Source organism: Acomys russatus, chromosome 25 (assembly GCF_903995435.1).
Source record: "Acomys russatus chromosome 25, mAcoRus1.1, whole genome shotgun sequence".
Taxonomy (NCBI): Eukaryota; Metazoa; Chordata; class Mammalia; order Rodentia; family Muridae; genus Acomys; species Acomys russatus.
Genome location: NC_067161.1, coordinates 9,838,673 through 9,858,405, shown reverse-complemented (window position 1 = coordinate 9,858,405; position 19,733 = coordinate 9,838,673). Strand labels below are relative to the sequence as shown.

The 19,733-nt window shown below is 49.5% G+C and overlaps 1 protein-coding gene across 2 annotated transcripts in view; it reads right to left on the bottom strand.

Moving 5' to 3' along the window:
- Nucleotides 1-2,134: 2,134 nt before the first annotated feature.
- Nucleotides 2,135-19,733, bottom strand: part of Srl (sarcalumenin) — a 43,444-nt gene continuing 25,845 nt past the window's right edge. The window contains exons 2-7 of one of the 2 annotated variants that reach the window (XM_051167566.1): nt 17,036-18,358; nt 14,425-14,526; nt 13,559-13,654; nt 8,609-8,725; nt 6,808-7,041; nt 2,135-3,828 (exon numbers count right to left, since the gene is read on the bottom strand). In XM_051167566.1, the coding sequence (XP_051023523.1) occupies nt 3,017-3,828; nt 6,808-7,041; nt 8,609-8,725; nt 13,559-13,654; nt 14,425-14,526; nt 17,036-18,358 (2,684 nt within the window). In that variant the 3' untranslated portion in view covers nt 2,135-3,016. The remainder of the gene's footprint in view (nt 3,829-6,807; nt 7,042-8,608; nt 8,726-13,558; nt 13,655-14,424; nt 14,527-17,035; nt 18,359-19,733) is intronic. The other variant, XM_051167567.1, reaches the window with a different exon arrangement.

The window sequence follows — 19,733 nt, the reverse complement described above, 5'->3', positions numbered from 1 at the left end:
AGAAACCGTGTCTCGGAAAAAAAAAAAAAAAAAGAAAAGAAAAGAAAGAAAGAAAGAAAGAAAGCTCTTAGGATCTCAGAACAGAAAGCATCCAAATTAAGGAAGCCCTGGTCTGATCAGGACACCAGAACTGTCATGGCTCAGGGAGCTGGAATATGTTCAAGATACACACACCCATACCTGCAGAGAGATGGTCGCTTTCTGGGATAGCTAAAGGAAGGTGACCACCCTTACCATTTAGACAGACGTTGCTCCGTCAAAGCCACAGGGATTGAGAGGTAGCTGTGTAACAGAAGGCACTTGGTACCGCTACCTGAGCTGTTTCTGTGAGGGTTCTGGGGATGGAAATGTCACGTGATCCCTATTCCAAAGGGATAGTGCCCTGGATGTTGGACATGAGGAACTAAGGTGCTGCAGAGGGAAAGTTCTTTGGCTTTCCCATCATATAAGTGTGGGGAACTGAGGTATCTCCCACACCCAAGAGGCTAGGTGCTGGAAAGAGCTACCAAAAGAAGCTCCGGAAAACATGCAAACCACCGGCAAATGTTTGTTAAGTGTCCAAGCTGTTCCCCCAGAAACTTGAAAATGAGTATACTCTACTAGATAAAAGGAAAGTACAACGTCCACCTGGCTGGAGACGATCAAGGACAAGGTATTGAGGAGACATTGGAACTTTATTGAGACGTTCTCCCTGATGAGACCAGAATGGCAGGGACGCTGGAAAGGTCAGCCACCGTGCAGGCACAGACATGGATATTCCACTCAGGAAATCTCGGGATCCCGTGTTTCTCCTGCAATGAAACCTCCTCCCCCTAGAGTCAGAATCCTGCTCAAGACCCATCTCTGCAGAGCTGGGCAACAAGTGGGCGCTGAAGCCTGTGCCGACCCACCAGCAGCCTGTGGGCAGGAGAGGGAGCGAATCAGAAGGTGAGAAGAGGATCAGAGTGGAGACAGGGAAGGAAAAAATGGAGAAAATTCCAAAAGGAAGGTACCACCACTGGGGTACCTTTCCCTCCACACACAAATACTGTAAAAATGTATTGGCCTTATTTCACCTGCTTCCTTCCAAGCATGCAGGCACTGACAAGCTGGAACAGGGTCCGTACAGCTCAGCTTCCCCCACCCTACAGATGTGCCACACAGAGCCCACAGGCATGAGGAGCATCAAAGAGAAAGGTGGGAGGGACAGTCTCCCTAGAGGACAAGTGATGAGGAGAGGAGGAGAGGGGTTTGGGGGGTTAGATGTGTATTTTGATGGGAAGAAAAATCCAAGACAGACTGCAGCTCATCCACCAGGCCCTTATGGGAGGAATGCACTCCTTGGAAACAGTGTCCTGGCAGCTCTGGAGTTTTTGACTCATGGGAAGTTCAGGGCCTTCCACAAAGCTAAAGCAGCACCCTTCCTTACGGCAGGGACCAGACTGCTAATTATTCAGAGAAACACAAACTCCTAAACTGAAGTTCTCTATGAGGCCCCCGCTGATTACCAGTCTGCTTATGCTACCTACCTGGTCCTCAGAAGGTATAGCTTCGGCCCAGCCTCCACTCCCACTTTCCTTCCGCTCCAGATAACTTCCTGGTGCTGGTAGATCCCAACCCATGCCTCACAATCAAGGCTCCCAGGACCGCTTGCTCCAAAAAAAAAAAAAAAGCAGCGGTGCTCAGAGGAAGCCTTCAACACTGTCTGAACTGTCTTGCCTGCTCCATCAGAACTCTTCTCCTCCCAGGGCTTCTTGCTCCCATGCACTCCAAGGTGGCAGCGTATGTCTTCCATGCAAGATGCACTCTCTGGAGTCCTCTCTCTGTGCCCTTCAGCCTGTCATCCTCCTAGCCATCTCTTGTACAGTGGACACAAATGCACACTCACTGGTGTCTGAAGGTCCTGACCGTCCTGACTGCACTCAGTGGGCATGCGCAGAAGCTCGGGTTGAACCCGAACCTCGGCCTTGTCTAGCACCAGTACCAAGGGGCTGGGGCTGGGGCTGGGGCTGACTCTGGGGGATTTCTCTCAGTTGGAAGCACTGATGCATCAGGGAATGGAGAAGAAGGGAAGGGAGAAGCTTCGGTTCTGGAAACTAAAAGAAACATGTCCTCTGTTAAGTGCTCCCACAAAGAAGTTGTAAAACAGCTTCCCCACCTCCCCCCGGCCCCAAACTTGGGAGAAGTGCCTGTCCAGAGAAGCCGCCAAGGACAGGGAGCGAGGTCTCCACTGTCCTCTCTGAAAGCCAACATCTTTGGGATCTGAGTTTTCCAAGACATGCAACAGACAAAGACGCACTGCAAACCACCTAAGCCCCTGAGCCCTTCTGGTACTTTAAGTAAACCATGTAAGAGGAAAAGCCCTTGAGTACACCACCCCCTCACCCTCCTTTTAGGGACAACTAAGTGTCTGAGCTCTCCAATGGGGACATCGGTCAAATGATACTCGGGGTGGCAGGTCAACACTATTCTGAAAACCCCTGTTTTAGTTTTCTGGACGCCCCATCCCTTGGAAAGACAGGGACAAGATTCCAAGGTTGGCTCAAAATTCATGAAAACAAGACTCAAGGGACTGTCCATTTCTGAAAATCAACCCAAGCTTAGGAGGGAACCAAGGAGGGGTAGGGATTGAACAAAGAGGTGTGTGAAAGGAGTTAGCACACCTGAGAACACTCTGACTCGGGAAATGTCAACGGAGTTAAGCTTACTTGACCCTTGCTGTCTTACAATTCACTAGAACTCAGCTGCTCTCTGTGCCTCCAAGACAGGACCCAGGAGAAGCAGGGGAGGCCTGACTTGCCTGTGTCAGGCCTTCTAAGTGAAGCAACAAGACAAGCACACTGCCATTCACAGTTTCCACTCTCCTCCCCAGAACCCTTGTGCCTTCCCTGCTTCGCCGGCCTCAATGAACTCCCAAATCTCCAATGCAGACTGATTGTCGCCAGTGTGGCTCAAAGGGTTAACAATTCAGGACTTCTCAGACAGTTAGGACACAAGCTTAATCACCAATGGGGACCCAAGAACGGCTACACACAAACTAATGCTTCTTGTAGCGATTCTTCGGGGTCTCGCCACAGCCTGTTTTGTCACAGTTAGGGGCACCTGGATTCTTCCCAAGCCCAATGCTCCCCAGAAGGCTGGGGAGCTCCTGGGTGATGGCCCGTTCAATCTTCTCCAGGAAGCAGCCCCCCATGTACGAGCACTGCTGAGAGAGAAGTTTGAAATTGGAAATGGGGTTAATGCCAAAGAAGTCCTTATAGGCCTCGCGGTTGGGGAGGTCAAACTTGCTGACATTGGTCTTTGCCAGGATGGTCTTGAAAATGTAGAATTTATCAGGATCTTCCACAATGTCCTTAAAGACCAGTTCCCCATCACTGAAGAAGGTCATTTTGTCCTTGTAAGTCTGCAGATACCGGTCAACAAGAAGGGCGTGAATTCGGACTCTGATGGCGTGTTGGCGGATAAAGGCGATCTTGTTCTCTAACCTGTTCTCAATCACCTGGTTCAGGTCTTCCAGGAGGGAGATCTCTTCCTTGAGGAACAGCTCGCGGTGGGTGTCGGGCTTATAGTCCTGCGGCCAGAAGGAGCTGACATAAACCCGTGGAGGCTCCGTGACATTGATGAGAGGGGCCAAGCTCCAGAAGAGAGCCCCGTACACCCGCATGAGCATTTGCGTGGCCAGGTTGTCAGCCTTGTTCAAAATGATCCTGATCTGGGACTCACGTCCCTTGAGTTGGCGGAAAAGCATCTCCAACTCCAGACCCACGTCCAGCTTGGTGGGATCAAAGACAACAAAGATGAGGTCGGCTCTGTCGATGAACCACTGACACACGTCGTTGAAGGGGTAGCCTTGGAGAGACATGAAGGAGAAGTCAAGCTGAGTGGGGCACACACAAAGCCTTTTGCACCTCCCTTCCATACTAGGCCATTGCGTGAGCCGAACAAGTCACAGCACTGGAAATTTCCTGGGTTCCTAATGATCGGTGAGCACTGTCCCTTGTTCTTTGTCAACCTTCAGTCACGAACAGGCTGACCCATGCTTTAATATACAGTAGCCTGGAAGTTTTGTCCAGAGTAGAGCTTGTTATGCACTGTATGGCACTGTAATCCCAGCACTCAGGGATGCAGAGGCAGGAAGATCTTCAGTTTAAGGCCAGGCGGAGCCACATACGGGACTAGAGAAATGTCTTGTTGGCTAAGAACACTGACTACCCTGTGCGATGACCCAGGTTCAGTCCCTAGCAGCCATATGCCACTCACAATTGTCTGTAACTTGAGTCTCAGAGGAGCTAGCTCTCTCTTCTGGCGTCTGTGGGCACCAGGCATGCCCACAGACATACATGTAGGCAAAACACCCGTACACATAAATAATAATTATTTTATTTTATGTTTGTTTTGTGAGACAGGGTTTCTCTGTGCAGCCCTGGTTGTCCTGGAATTTGCTCTGTAGGCCAGGTTGGCCTTGAATTCAGAGATCCATCTGCCTCTGCCTCCCAAGTGCTGGGATTAAAGGTGTGTGCCACCACTATCCAGCTAAGAAATAATAAATTTTTTTAATGAAAAAAGCAAGTGGTTTCCCAAAGGTCTAAAAGATCCAGGGCAACGGCTAAGATGTTGAAAGCTACCAGGAAGCCGGAAGGAGAGAGGCTGTGTGGGTTAAAAGAAAGAAATATATGTCGAGTGCCTGCCAAGACCTGGGCCAGCCCAGCGTTTGGGCTCTGCTTTGGCCAGCCGGATCATAACTGCTCTTAAGTTCTTGCTCATCAGCTATAAAATCACAAAAAGAACAATAACACCAAAGCTGACGCAAAGACCACTATGTTAGGCTGGGTGTGGTGGCCTACTACTTTAGTCGAAGCACTCAGGATAATCTCAGCACTGAGGAGATAGAGGCAAGAGGATCTCTGTGAGTTCGAGGCCAGCCTGGCAATCACGGCAATTTCCAGAATAACCAGAGCTGTCTCAAAAATAATAATAATAATAATAATAATAATGTTGAGAGAGAGAGATTACTGTGTTGCTGTGAAACAGTAAAGCAGCCAGCTGCAGGTGCTCATTACATTTAAGTCTTCTCACTTGTTTCCTTGATTTTGTTTATAAAGCAGTAAGATGAAGAACACCACTGTGGTGGCCACTCTTGGTTGTCAACTTGACTACATATGGAATGAACCAAAACCCAGGCAGCTGGGTTCACCTGTGAGGGACTTTTGTTAATTAAATTATTTGAGGTGGGAAGAACCACTTTTAATCTGTGTCACAGCTTGGGCAGCCTGCATAAAGAACATGGAGGAAGGGTGCGTGCTGCATAACAGACATGGAGGAAGGGGGTGTGCTCTCTTTGCCTGCTTGCCCTCCATCTCACTGCCAATTCCATTCGTTTACTAGCATTCAGGATCCCAGCATATAACAAAGACCAGCGGAGCCGCCCAGCCTTGTGGACTAAACAACTACTGGATTCTTGGACTTTCTGTTGACAGACAGCCATTGCCTGTAATCCACTCTAATAATCCCCTTTAGACAGACAGACAATGATACATAGATAGATAGATTCTATAAGTTCTGTTTATCTAGAAAACCCTGATCAATACAGCTCTGAAAACACTATCTTTTATAATGGCCAATCAATCTATTAAGTTATCTGATTCATAATATGGACTAATATGGCTATCATTAACTATAAATTATATTATCGCTAATAAATCAGGATCTAGCTATAACCCAAATACCCAAATGTAGGTCCTAACCATAACTGAGGTTTGCCATTTCATCACATGTCACTATGACTGCCTGTTTAAGACCATCAGTGCAGATAGCCCTGTGCCATGGCAGTGTTCAGTGCTTACCAGGGCCAGAACAGCAATCCTCTGCTGTCTGAAGGCAAGCAGGGCTCTAGGCAACCTAGTGAACGTTTAGGCTAAAGCAGATACTGGCAATAAGAAAAGATGGAGACCATGTTCAATGGAAAAGAAGCCTAAGACCCAGGTTAACCAGAATTCAAATACAATTCACCAGGATCCAGTTAGGCCAGGCCCTTTAATAACCAGGACAGACTGAGCACTCAGAGACGACTTGTCCCCAGCTTGGACATCTCTGAGACATTGCAGAGAAGACCAGTACTCCTAGAACAATATTGGCTATCTCCAAACTCAGTCAGCCCTTGAGGGGGCAAAGAACAAGACACCAAACCCCAAGTGTCACCACAGCAACAGTAAAAGGGGTAGAAGTAAAGAGTGCATCTCTTGGTCTTGAATATTGACCATCCTTTCTTCCCGGCTGGTCTCCCACCCTCTGCCGATCACAGTGTCCTAAAACATAGCTCTTGGTATTCAGAAATAGATCCCCCCTCTCTGTGTTGTATGTATGTCTGCATGTATGCATGTGAGGGTGCGTGTGCACATAAGCGGGCATATATTGGCCAGATAAAGATGGCAGATGTCTTCCTTTAGTACTTTCTGCCTTATTCTTTTAAGACAGGGTCTCTTGACAGTCAGATGTGGTGCACACCCTTAATCTTAGCATTCTAGAGACAGAAGTAGGTGGATCTCTGTGAATTTGAGGTCTACAGAGTGAGTTCCAGGACAGTCAGGGTTCCATGGAGAAACCCTGTCTCAAAAATGTGAACATAAAAATAAAAAGACAGGGTCTCTCATTTCGGCTAGGCTGGCTTGGCCACAGAGCTCCAAGGACCCACCCTGCAACACTGGAGTCATAGTCACGGGCAACCATGCCTGGCTTTTTACATGGGTGCTCAGGATTTGAACTCGGGTCCTCATCCTTGCAGAACAAGTACTCTTACCCCCTGAGCACCTCCCCAGCCCCCTAAATTACCTCTTTCTTGTTGCTTGCGGTTCTCAATGATGCCTGGGGTATCCACAAAAGTGACGCGTTCTAGGAGTTTGTGGGGAACCTCAATGCCAATCAGCTTCTCCAGAAAATTCTGCCCAAACTTTTCCAGGGGCGAGAAGGACCGGGCACTGTCAGCAGCCATGACGATGCCCTCGATGGTTTTCAGTTTGGGCCCGTGCATAAGGACAGTGAACTCAGAGGTGGTAGGTTCAGCACCTGCAGGCATGGGATGGGTGAGAGGTGGGAAACAGGAAGCACTGAGAAACAGGCTCCCGGAAGGGGTGTGAACAAGCAAGGAATCTTGGGAAGGGCTTCCACAGGGGCAGGGCAGGTTTGCTAGGTCCCCTCCATCTTCTCACTTTGTTTGTTTGTTTGGTTTTGGTTTTTGGTTTTTGAGACAGGGTCTCTCTGTGTAGCCTTGGCTGTGCTGGACTCACTTTGTAGACCAGGCTGGCCTCGAACTCACAGAGATCCACCTGCCTCTGTTTCCCGATTAAAGGCGTGCGCCACCATGCCCGGCTCACCTTCTCACTTTTAAGTGTGCTGAAATATACACAGAACATAATACTTAACCATCTTAATCATCTTCAACCCTATTGTTCAATAGCATTAAACATACTTACATTATCGTGCACCCAGTTATTTTCACTCTCCATTTCCAGAACTTTACCATCTTCTCACACTGAAACTCTGCCTCCATTAGGTAGTAACTCCCCATCCCCCTTCCCTGGCAGCCTGAACTCTTTTTCTGTCTCTGAACTTTTTTCTATTGTGGCACCTTATAAGAGTAGAATCATAGCGGGGCATGGTGGCCCACGCCTTTAATCCCAGCACTCGGGAGGCAGAGGCAGGCGGATTGCTGTGAGTTCGAGGCCAGCCTGGTCTACAAAGGGAGTCCAGGACAGCCAAGGCCACACAGAAAAACCCTGTCTCGAAAAATCAAAAACCAAAAACAAGACAACAAAAAAGTAGAATCATACAGGAATCGTGCAGTAGTTGTGCTTTATTGCCTGCCATGTTTTACTTAGCATGTTGTTTTCAAGGTTTATCCATGTGTGGCAAGAATATGTTCTGACAGCATACATGTTTCATTCCTTTCTATCTGTCCTAGCAGATGTGTGTGTGTATGTGTGCATGTGTGTGTGTGCATGTGTATTTATACATGTGTGTGCGTATGCACATGTGTGCGTGCGTGTGTGTGTGTGTGTGTGTGTGTGTGCGTGTGTGTGTGTGTGGCTGTGTTGCATGCAGCTGCTGTGGCACAAGGGTGGTGGTCGGAGGAGAGACAACCGTGGGTCTCCTCATCTTCTACCTTATGTGATGCAGGTGTCTCTTTCACATTGCTCCCTAGGCTAAGTCAGCTGGCCTCTGTGCTTTGAGGGATTCTCCTTTCTCCTGCCCCCATCTCCCTATAGAAGTTCTGCCATCACACACACATGGGCTACCATGCCTGGCTTCTCTATGGGCATTAGGGGTCTGACTTCAAATCATCAGGCCTGCACAGCAAGCACTTTTCTAACTAAGATGCTGCCTCAGCCCTGCACGCTCCTTTCTAAAGCTAAGTTTCCGTTGTACACTCAGACTGCATTTTTGTTATCCCTTCATCCAGCAGTGGACAGTTGAGCTGTTTCTACTTTGCGGCTTTCACAAATAATGCTGCCATAGACGTAGTGGAGCTGCCGGTTCTTGAATGAAATTCTCATTAATATTATTAAAAGCATACAAGTGCTTTAATTTTTTTCACCTTTTTTCACAATCTATACACCCTTCTCCAAATCCTCACCTGTATAAAGCTGGTAGCGAGTGTCTTCCAACCCAAGGAGGTAGTTTATCATGGTGGACTTGCCAACACTCCACGGTCCCAGGAACAGCACCATCGGCTTGGAAGTAATCTCCCCATCTGCAGACCACAAGCATTAGAAACAGATGTGAACTAGTCAGTTCTTGCTATAGGAGCAGAACTGCTCTCTAAAACACTCTGCATCCCCTGTCATCCAGCCGCTGTGGGGGCTATATGGTTCACACCGGGCCGAGGTCAGTGGTGCTTTTGTCCCTTTATAAGAGCATTCACTCAAAAGACACTGGGGGGTCATTGTTTTGACCTTTTCCAGATCCCTGCTCCAGACAGAGGAGCTGAGTGAGTTGATACACACAGGCTCAGTGCTCATGCTGGGTGCGGTCTCCTCGCTTAATCTAGAGAATGGTTCACAGAGAGGACAGAACTTCTACGATGAGGAAGGCTGAATGTTGCTACCCAGACCAACAAGAGAAGAAAGGACATGGAAGAGACATATACAGTGTTGAGCTGTCTGAACTCCAGGCTCTGCAGCTTTCCTCTCCTCTTCACTGTGGCTTCCAAATCCTCACCTCACACTAGTCTCCAAAGTCCATGAAAGGTCTTCCAGGGTCTAAAGGTGAACACCGAAAACTGCAAATGCTTAGCTGGGCCCTGAGGCCAAGGTCCTCTCAGGCGCCATGCTTGGGCTGCCAAGTCTACTAAGCTGCGGGGGCTGGGGGGGCCAAATTCTGAGGTGTTTTCAAATGTAGGGATGGGGGGACTTAGGAGGGTGTTCAGTGGAGAAGCATTCCCACAGTGTGTGTGAGGACCTGGATTCAGTGCCCAGGCCTGCAAACATATAGACTCGAAACAAATATGGGCAAAGAAGAGGGTGAGAGCCTTTGCACAGAGCCATGGTTTGCCTTACTGTTGCTTTCTCCGTTCTTTTCTGAACTAGCTACACTGAGCACCTATGTTCTCCACACACTCTCTTCCTGAGCCTTGCAGATGGTCCTCAAAATGTAGTCCTCCTTTTTAAACGTTTTCATTTATTTCTTATAAGTTTGTATAATGTCTTGACTCAAAAGTCTGAAACACAAAAAGACCCACTCTGTCTAAGCCATAACACCCTCTGTAGTAGGTAACTAATGCTGGGTTGTTAGGTGTTTTTTCATTTTTTGATATTTTGTTTGTTTGTTTGTTTTCTATCAGACAGGGTTTCTCTGTGTAGCCCTGGCTGTACTGGACTCACTTTGTAGACCAGGCTGGCCTCGAACTCACAACGATCCACCTGTCTCTGCCTCTCGAGTGCTGGGATTAAAGGCGTGCACCACCATGCCCGGCTTCTATCTATTTTCTTTTGATACAAGGTTATGTTATATTTCCCAGGATGTTCTCAAAGTCCTAGGCTCAAGAATCAAATGATCCCCCTGCCTCAGCCTCCAGAGTAGCTGGGGCTGTATTTGTGTGTCATTGCACTGGACACCAGTGCTAACTTCTGGTGTTTTTCAGCTGCCTTAATATGTATGGGCGGTGTTGTAGATACCACAGTCCCATCTTTTCTGTGCAGTGGCACCTGGCTTTTGGATATACTGGTTTTGTTTCTCTGGAGTAAAGCAAAGTCCTGGAAGATGGTGTCTTTGACATGGTGAGCACACATCTATGTCCTGGCCCCTTTCCTCCTGTGTGCAAATACACAGGGGAGGCACTCGGCCTTGAGACAGGATAGATAAGCACCTCAAGAGGGTTATGCCCAGTTACAAAAAGCCAGCGCTGGTTCTGTGAGTTCTGAGACCAACAACCTGCCGGTGTTGCTGTTCCAACTCCTCACAGCAGGGGGCATTGTGGACATATGTGGGAGACCAGTAAAAAGCTTGAGGGATAGGGGTCATGCAGGAAACTGGCGAGACATTAGGGTAGAAAGGCCAAATCCAGAAAGGGAAGCCAGAAAAGAGCCAATTGGCCTTTGCTGAGAGCCAATCTGGGGGCAGCTGGCAGCCTCTTAGCCACCGAGGCTTTAAGTCTGGAGTTTCCACGGGAGGGCCATGCCACACTTGGTGTCAGAGTAGCGAGAGAAGGCAAGTACAGAGGACAAAAAAAGGCAGCCATTGGGAGGTTCTGTAAGCCCACACCAGGGTGCACACATCCTCTAAGAAGCAGAAAAGGACACTGGCTCTTAACGCTTGTAGGAACAGTATGGAAACTGACAGAACCAGGTATTTATTCCCTGGAGAAAGAGGTAGAATCACTGCTCTGACAGCAGCTATGCGGCCAAGGCAACCAGCACCGCCTGGGCACTCAGTTCCCTTCTGTAGAGTAGGATTACACATATGCCCTCGGATACCACAGCTACTCAATAGGCATCAGGATCATTACACGGGGAGAGACCTGTGGTATCACTCACAATTAAACCAAGGGCTGGGGTTATAGCTCAGTGGAAGGGCACTTGCCTAGGATGCTCAAGGCCCTGGGTTCCATCCCCAGAACTGAAAAGGAAAAAAATAACAATTATGAGAGCTTTAAAACAGAAATAAGAGTAGCTGTGGGTATAGCTCAGGAACAGGGCACCTTCTTAGCTTGTCTGTAGTCCGGGATTCTAGCCCCAGCATGGAAAAAAACGAGTTAACACTTCTACGAGCAGCAAACCATGGCGGGGCAGGAGTTCTCTGGTTCGTTCTTGAGAGTACAGACTGGAGTATTTCAAATCAGATTCACAACAATGGTGAAAACACTCGATTCTAGTGTCCTGTATTGGTTCTTAAACATTTATGTGTGGGGCGTGGGTGTGCGAGAGGTAAGATTACAGGAGTTGGTTCTCTCTCCTCACACCGTGTAGGTCCAGGGATTGAATTACGGCAGTGTAGGCTGCAGGGTGCTTGTACTGCACCCGAGGCCATCTTGTCTGCCCCTTCACTGCACTATTTTAAAGACAAACAAGCAAACAAACAAAGCGTGTCCTACAAATATCTATACACAGAACATATAGTGATTCTGCTCATGTTTGGAATGTTTTGATTTCATTTTGTTCAGAAAGTGTCTTGTTCTAAAGCCTAAGGTGGCCTGAAAGTCATTTTGTAGCCCAGGCTAGCTTTAACTTCTTAGTGATCCTATTGACTCGGGCTCCCAAGTGGTGGGACTGTAGGCATAGCCACCATGCCCACGTTTGGAACATTAAATATTATTATTTATTTTGTATGTATATACATGATATGTTTGTGCGTGTATGGATGTGCACAGCCCCAGAGGCCAGAAAGCAACTTGATTTTCTCCTCCTCCCATGTGGAGTCCAGGAACTGAACTCCAGCCATCACGCTTGGAAGTACACACCTTTATCTACTAAGCCATCTTACCAGTTTGTTTGTTTTGTTTTTCAAGATAGGGTTTCTCAGTGTAGCTCTGGCTGTCCTGGAATTCTATGTGAAGACAAGGCTGTTCTCAAACTCATAGAGATCCACCTGCCTCTGCCTCCCCGGTGCTGGGATTAAAGGCGTGTGCCACCACACCTGGCTCCTGTCTGTGTCTTTTTAAAGATAGAAAATGGAAGCACCTGCTGTCCCTCGGGAACCAGATACTGGTTGTACAGAACCTAATGTTTTCTTGGAAGACAGGACCAAGCAGACTCAATAAAACATACAGGGGAGGCATGCATTCATGCACATACATGGTATGCACAGCCGGCATAATATGAGCCCATGTATGTAAGAAGAAAAAGAAATTTCTGTGCTCATAGGTAGAGAGGAAATGTCTGGAAGAACCTATTACATCCTGTAGTTTTGAGCACTATAACAAGACTGTGATAGTAGGTATCTCTGGGAGTGGACTTAGATTGGAGCTCAAGAAAGAAACTATGTGTGTTTGCACGCACGCAAGTGTATGTGTGTGCTGTAGTGTGGGGTTTTGGGGACAGAGTCTTGCCATATAGTAGCCCAGAACTCACTGTGTGGCCTACTCTGTCCTCAAAATTACAATTCTCCTGCCTCTGCTTCTCAAAACCCAGGCTTAGGTTTACGCCATCATGCCTGGCTTTGTTTTTCAACTTATATTATTTTACATTACTGGATGCAAGGGAAACAAGTAAGTCTTACTTTTATTATTTTGAAAACCCAGTTTTAAAAGAATCCAGACCCTATCTGGATGTAGCAGCACATACGTGTAAACCCAGCTCTCAGGAAGCTAAGGCAGGAGGTTCTCACGTTCAATAAGTTCAAGGCCAGCGTGAGCTACATGGTGAGTCCTTGTCTCAAAAATAACCATCCTATCATCACCGTCACCAGTCACCATCATCATCATCACCCTCACCATCATCATCATCATCTCATCATCACCACCATCATCACCATCACCATCATCACCACCACCATCACCATCATCACCACCACCATCACCACCACCATCATCATCATCATCATCTCATCATCACCACCATCACCATCACCACCATCATCACCATCACCATCATCACCACCACCATCACCATCATCACCATCATCACCATCACCATCGTCACCACCACCACCATCACCATCATCACCACCACCATCATCACCATCACCATCATCACCACCACCATCACCATCATCATTGTCCATGCCCACTGGAGGCCTTCCAGAAGAGACAAAAAGGAGGCAAGGAGAAATCTAGGTCATATGGAGGCCCATGCGAACAGGGGCCTTGGAGGCTCTTGAGCTCAGGAGGGACCACACAGGCCTTATTACACTGGAAATCAAAACTCCTGCTGCTGAGACAAAGTGCTTAACAATGAAATCTCTGTCAGACTCTTACAGCACTCACTCCTGTAGGAGAGGCACTTCTGGGCCTAAGCTTCCGTCCTCCCCTCCTCAGGCAGGCTCAGCTCCTAGAGTCCTAGCACACATGGATCCTGTGAGCCTCTGTGGCCACCAGGGCTGCGTGAGTGCAGAGGAGGTAAGCGCCCAGGCCTGGGCCATGGTGCTGTACCTGTGATCTCGTGCTGTCGAAGTTCATTGTACTTGTAAGACTGCTCCAGGGGCTTGATGGACGTGTGATAGATCTTGCGAAGCCGCTGCAGCACCGCTGGGAGAGAGGAGCAAGGAGCGAGCATCAGGCAGGGCGGATTTAACTGAAAGCCTCATACTCTGTTCCTCACCTCAGTAGTGTTTCCAGAAAAACTAGGTTGCCTTCAACCTGACTGAAGCTCTTCCCTTGGGAGAAGAGAATCTTAGGATCTTTGCCTCTGTTGACGCTGCCACGTTCTAGAGGGTAAGGAGGCCAGGTGCCCAGCAGGCCCGTGGCACAAGGCTCCTGGGAGAATTCAGACTTGCCCCGTGGTCTGTGGGAGCAGAAGCCCAGGGTGCAACCGAGAGCTGCGGGGTGTGCGCAGCACAAGAGGACAGTGTGGCGAATGAGAACCAGGCTAGTAAGGTTCCGGTCCTCGCACTGCTATTCTCTGGCTGTGTGCCAAGAGCAGATTGCTGTATTAATCTGAGCTGCTTGGCTAGTTAATCAGCTAAGAGAGAATAACAAGCCCCCTCTGAAACCCTTGGTCCATTATAGAGGCAAAATAAAACAGGCGACAGGAAAGAGCTTTGTAAACCAAAGCAGACAGGATGAATTCTTATTGGCCATCCTCCCTGCCTGAGGACGGTGGTGGGGCACATCCCACAGGTGGTGGCTCTGGAATTCACCCTCTGCTCGGTTATCTTCTTCCTCCCAAGCCTTGGCCCTTTTCGGAGTCCTCTCGTGCAGCCCCCTACCTCTCGGGTTCTCCTCTTCTCTGTGGTCCCCTCTGGCCTCAGAAGTGCAGAGTTCTGGTGCCCTGGATCCCAGCCCATCTCCCCAGTTACCTGAATAGTCATCAGCTGGCTTGTCCTCGTTCAGCATCAGAGTTCTCTCAATGTGGGAGCGGTCCCTCATGGGGGCTTCTTCACTCACATCCTCGGTCTCTTCTGAGAAGAGAAGCAGACAGTATGGGGTCAGAGCAAAGCTAAGCAGCAGAGACTAAGCCTCACAGAGAGGGAGCAGGGCTGGGAGTGGATTTTAAGTGTCTATACAACTTTTAAGACCCATGAGATGTGTGTGTTGTGTTCATATACGTGCTAATGCACATGGGTTTCCATGAGCACATGTGTGTGGGCATGTGTAGAGGCCAGACGTCAACCTCTGATGTCATTCTTCCAGATCTGTCCACCTCATTTGTTTATCTTTTACTTTTGACCAGGTCTGTCATTGGCACCTAGGGCTGGCTCACCAATTAAGCTTGGCTGGCCAGTGAGCTCCAAGGGATCTGTGTGTCTGTACTCTCCAGTGCTGGACCTATGAGCGCACAGCACCACAACTGGCTTTTTCTGTGGGAACTGGAGATCAAACGCAGGTCCTCACAGTTGTGAAGTAAGCATTTTACAGACTGTGATGCTTGGTTTTCACGTCAACTTGACACACAATGGTGTCACCTGAGCCTCATTTGAAGAGTTATCTTGATTGCCTTAATATAGGAGGGCCCACACACTGTGGGTGGTATAGTTCCTAGGCAGGTGGGCCTGGGCTATGTTAGAAAGCAGGCTGAGCAAACCAGTAAGCCAAACAAGCCCCTTTCCCTTCCAAGTTTTGGGTTAGTGTTTTATCACAACAACAACAAAAACAAAAAAACAAAAAAAAACAAAAACCTAGGGCACTAATGAAGCCATCACCCCACTCCATTTACCGAGTTTCTTTCTTTTTAACTATATTGAGCACAGAATGTGGTGGCACACACCTATCATCCTAGCACTCAGGATACAAGACAAGAGGATTTCAAGTTGTTCCAGGCCAGCCCAGGCTGGATAATAATAAAACAAACTGAACACCTATCACACGGTAAGTACCAAATGTCACGCTGGCAATATGGTGACACCCACACAAGCACAGCTTCTGCCCTTAGGTAGTCGTCCTGCAGTCTAGTGGGGAAGGGCTGATGAACTGCCTTTAAAATATGAGGTAATTTTGAGCAGCAAGAAGGCTATGGTGGCTCTGAGGGCCTAAGAAGAGTGTCTGCAGGGTTAGTAGGGGAGCCAGAGAAACCTTCCCTGATATCTGCTGGTAAGCCAGAATTAGCAAAGAAAGAACAGTAGCTTTTCGTGAGGAGCTAACTGGATATCCTTAAAGACCACCACAGGGGTTTGCGTTTTATTCCATGACAAAGATAGCCACTGGGAGACTCGACTTACACACAAGACCAGCTGAATGGGCATGCTATCAGGAGCACACTGACGGGAAAGGAGTGGAAGGAACCGTGCGGGGGTGTGAGTGCGTGTATGTGCTGGCAGCCACAAGCATGTCGGCTGTCACACTGACCAAGCAAATGCCCATCCCTGATGAGCCCTGGAAGAATGCTGTCCACTGGCCTCTAAGATCTCTCATTTCTAGCAAAGCTGCCTCCTCAGGGATTGTGGATGAGGGGGATGTAGTTTTGGCTTGTGGGATAAATAAAGGGAGGCCAGTACCTACATGCCTTCTTGTAGCATTTCAGGCAGTCCCTGATCCCACTGCCAGATTAGGAAAACTAAGCAAAGGGGAGGAGCATACTGCTTGCAGCTCTACCTCCTAACAGAAAGCATAAGTGGATAATACGTGGTGCATTAACAGCATTCTACAGGCTGAGGCAAGAAGACTGGCACCTCAAGGCCGCTGGAATACAGAAGCTCCTGTCTCAAAACAGGAGAAAATGGCTTCGTTTTAAGGAAATCTGTCAGGAGGCCCTCTGGAAAAGCGATCACATGACCCAGCCTCTGGCCTGAAGGCCCCCTTCTGATCTACACACACACACACACACACACACACACACACACACACACACACACACACACACACATCGCTCTGCAGGCCCTAAGCACATCATCCCTAATGTGAGCTGCCCCTAGCTCAGCCCCTCTCCTCCTCCGCCCCCTCTGTAGAAGTGAGGGAGAGCTGCTGGTGGTGCAGCCAGCCTTAGTTCTCACATGCTGAGCCTGACCCCTTGATTCCTGACTTTCACACCTCCAGTAGGAGGTCTTTGAGAGCTGACTTGGGTTCTGGCACACAGAAAGAGTGCCCATGGTTCCTAACCTGCCCTACCAACTCCCTACACTTCCTTCCACGAGCCAATCTCAGGACTGGAAACCTGCCGTCAATCCCCTATCCCTTAAGACTGATCTGTATCTAGCAGCCCTAAAGAGGGGCCTCTGTGGTTCTAACACAGAAATGGCCAGATCTCTCTGGAGCCTCTTGCTAGATCCCTCTACACTGAAGGTAAGTGGCTAAGGAACTGCTCACGAGGACTCTCTGGACTGACCCAGGGCCAGGGCCCTCCCTGCCTAACCAACCCAGAACTAGCCGGGGGTTCTCCCACCCACCCTGTTTGTCCCCACAAAATACAAGATTCCCATAATTAAGGTATCTGCTGCGGAGGTTCTGGGATTTCCCTAAGGAATTAACTCCTACCCCGGTGAGTAGGAGTCCCTCTCCCCTGCTGTCTCTCTTCAGATGCCTCTGCTTCCGTGTCCTGGGTCTTGCCGCCTTCAGACCCTGTGTTCAAATCTTCCACGTCAAGCTGGGCCCCTTCCTCCTCGTGTCCTGTGGTTCCTGGTGCTTCCTGGGGCTCTCCAGCCTCCCCAGGGATGCCCCCCTCTTCTTCTGAGCTAGCTCCATCTCCACTGTCTTCTCCAGACTCTTCTTGGGATGGAACTCCTCCTTCCTCACTTCCACTTTCTCTATCATCCTCTTCTTCAGGGGAGGCCTCAGCCAGGTCCTCCTCTGGCATCCCTGACACTGTCTCCCTGGCCTCAGAGCTCTGGGTATCCTCAGACTTTTCAGTCGCCTCTGTAGCTGAGCCAGATGTCTGGCTAGGTCTAGGCTCCCCCTGGTCCTCAGCCTTCTTCTCCCCGGCTTCTGAATCAACCTCAGCCTTTAATTCTTCTGCAGCATCTTCTGCCTCTACTCCAGAAGACTCAGTGTCAGAGATGGCATGTAGGTCCGTGGACTGGTGATCAGGCCCTGAGATGGCTTCATCCACTGAGTGCAGGGAATGGTCCTCTGCCCCCTCCCTGGCTTCTGCAGCCTTGTCAGCCTCTGAATCATCTCCAGCGGGTGTGGCATCCTGGGCTCCATCTAACTCTGTGGATTGGCGATCAGACCCTATGTTTCCCTCACCCTCTGCCTCCGCTGCATGGACCTCTTCACCCTCTGTGCTAGGAGGGACCTGGGTGTCTTCAGACTCTGGTGTCCCTGCTGCTGCATGTTTCATAGGGCTATGTCCTAAGATTCCCTCAGGGAATTCCTCAGAGACCTCACTACCCCCCTCTGGTACTTCTGCCTCCACACTGGCAGCCCCCGCCTCTGTGGGGAGCCCTGGCCCAGTAGCCTCCTGTCCTGGCTCCCCTCCAGAACTGAAGTCTGGCCTCTCTTCTTCTGGTCCCTCAACCCCTGCTGGAGGAAGGGTGCCTGCTGCTGGCGGGACCTCCTCTTCCTCCCCAGGCCCTTCAGCATCCCCAGGCGGAGCTGACTCTGCAGCTGAGGCATTGGATAGGCTAGCTTCAGATTCGGAGCCCTGGCCGTTGGCAGTGGAAGGGGCCCCTGCGGGGGTCTGCTCCAAGCTCTCAGCCTCCCTGCCGTCTGGGTAGTGAAGGAGCAGGTTCTTGTCTCCAGGGGCTGCATCTGTATAAAGCGCCCTTTCTTTCTCCTCTAGACTTGCGTCTCCGGCAGAGAAATGATTCTCCAACAAATTGCCAACATCTTCTGTGCCACCCGAAGCAGAGACTTGCAGTTCTAAATGATTAGAACATGATTGGTCAGTTCATAGGGTTGGCACCACCCTGCTTCTCAAGAGTCTCTATCAACCTAGCTCCAATTGCAGGGAGTGCCATAAGTGCCTGGTGTCCAGTGTTATGCCTCCCAAACTGGGCCCTCTGGGTCGCCTACCTCCCTCCATGCCTGAGGGGGCTTACAGATTGGGGGGTTAAGGATGTAGTAACCCAAGAGTCCCCAAAGCCTGACCCTGACCTTCAAGTCTTCACCCTGGGTCCTAATGACTATATATGGATAGAAACTCGAGAGTGAGCCTTTCCAGTCCTTCCTCAACCTTGGAACGGGTGTGGCACGTGCCACCTGGATCCCGAGGAGATATTCCAAGATAGGACAAATGCTAGTGCATTCCATTCCTGGTTCCTAGAGTCATTAACCAGCATGCTTTTTATACTACTATCAGCAAAGGAGTGAAAACAGGTGTTTGCAGGCCAGATAATCTTAGGTTACAAGGCAGAGTACTTAGGGGATTACTTGTGGCTCTCGGCTTTATTAAGTCACACATCTAACTCTGTCCCCTTAAGGGCAGGCATTTGCTGGCCTCCCCACCTCAGATTAGAGGGAACAGGGCCTGAGGAGGCCACATCCAAAATAGGCGGGGCCTGGGCTTCCCAGTGGCCTCAGCCAACCCCTTCTGAGGGGATCCCCTTCTAAGGTCCTGCAGCTGTACCCACAGAGCAGAGGGCACAGGGAGAACGGAACAAGCAGGGGCCCAGTATGTGCCAGAGACTGCCACCAAGGCTCAAGTTGAGTATTTTTGGAAAACGGGATGGGAAGCAAAGCTTGGACCTACCCCTTCTGACCTTCCCTCCCAAACTGGGATCCGCTTACGTAGGAGGCCTGCCCAGAAAACTGCAAGCCCACGGGGAAGGAATGGGACTCAGGCTCCCCACTTCAGTGTGGCTAAGGCCTCTTTCTCCACCTCTGTGCTGGATAAGGACAACCCCTCTTAGACAAAGCCTGGTGCTTGCATCTCCTACAGCCTTTCTTCTCCTGAAACCCCCCCCCCCTCCTCCTGCTAGTTCTCAAAAGGCAGGGGCGGTCTCTGGGCATTGGGAATGGGTGTTTTCTCATTAGCTCCCACAATAGTCAGCCTGTGTCCCCTCCTAAAGGGGGAAGGCTCAGGGGCACTTATTATAGAGGAGCCCTATGTACAAATGTATAAAACTTCATGCCAAGCATATTAGAATGCACAACTATTTGTAAGCTCACTCATCCTGTCAGGCAGATATTAGACCCAAATTACTGATGGTCTTTGGTTTGCCACAGACATGGCCACCATATGACCAAGAGGTGACTAGAACACAGAATTGCCAACTCTTAGCCCACAACATATTCA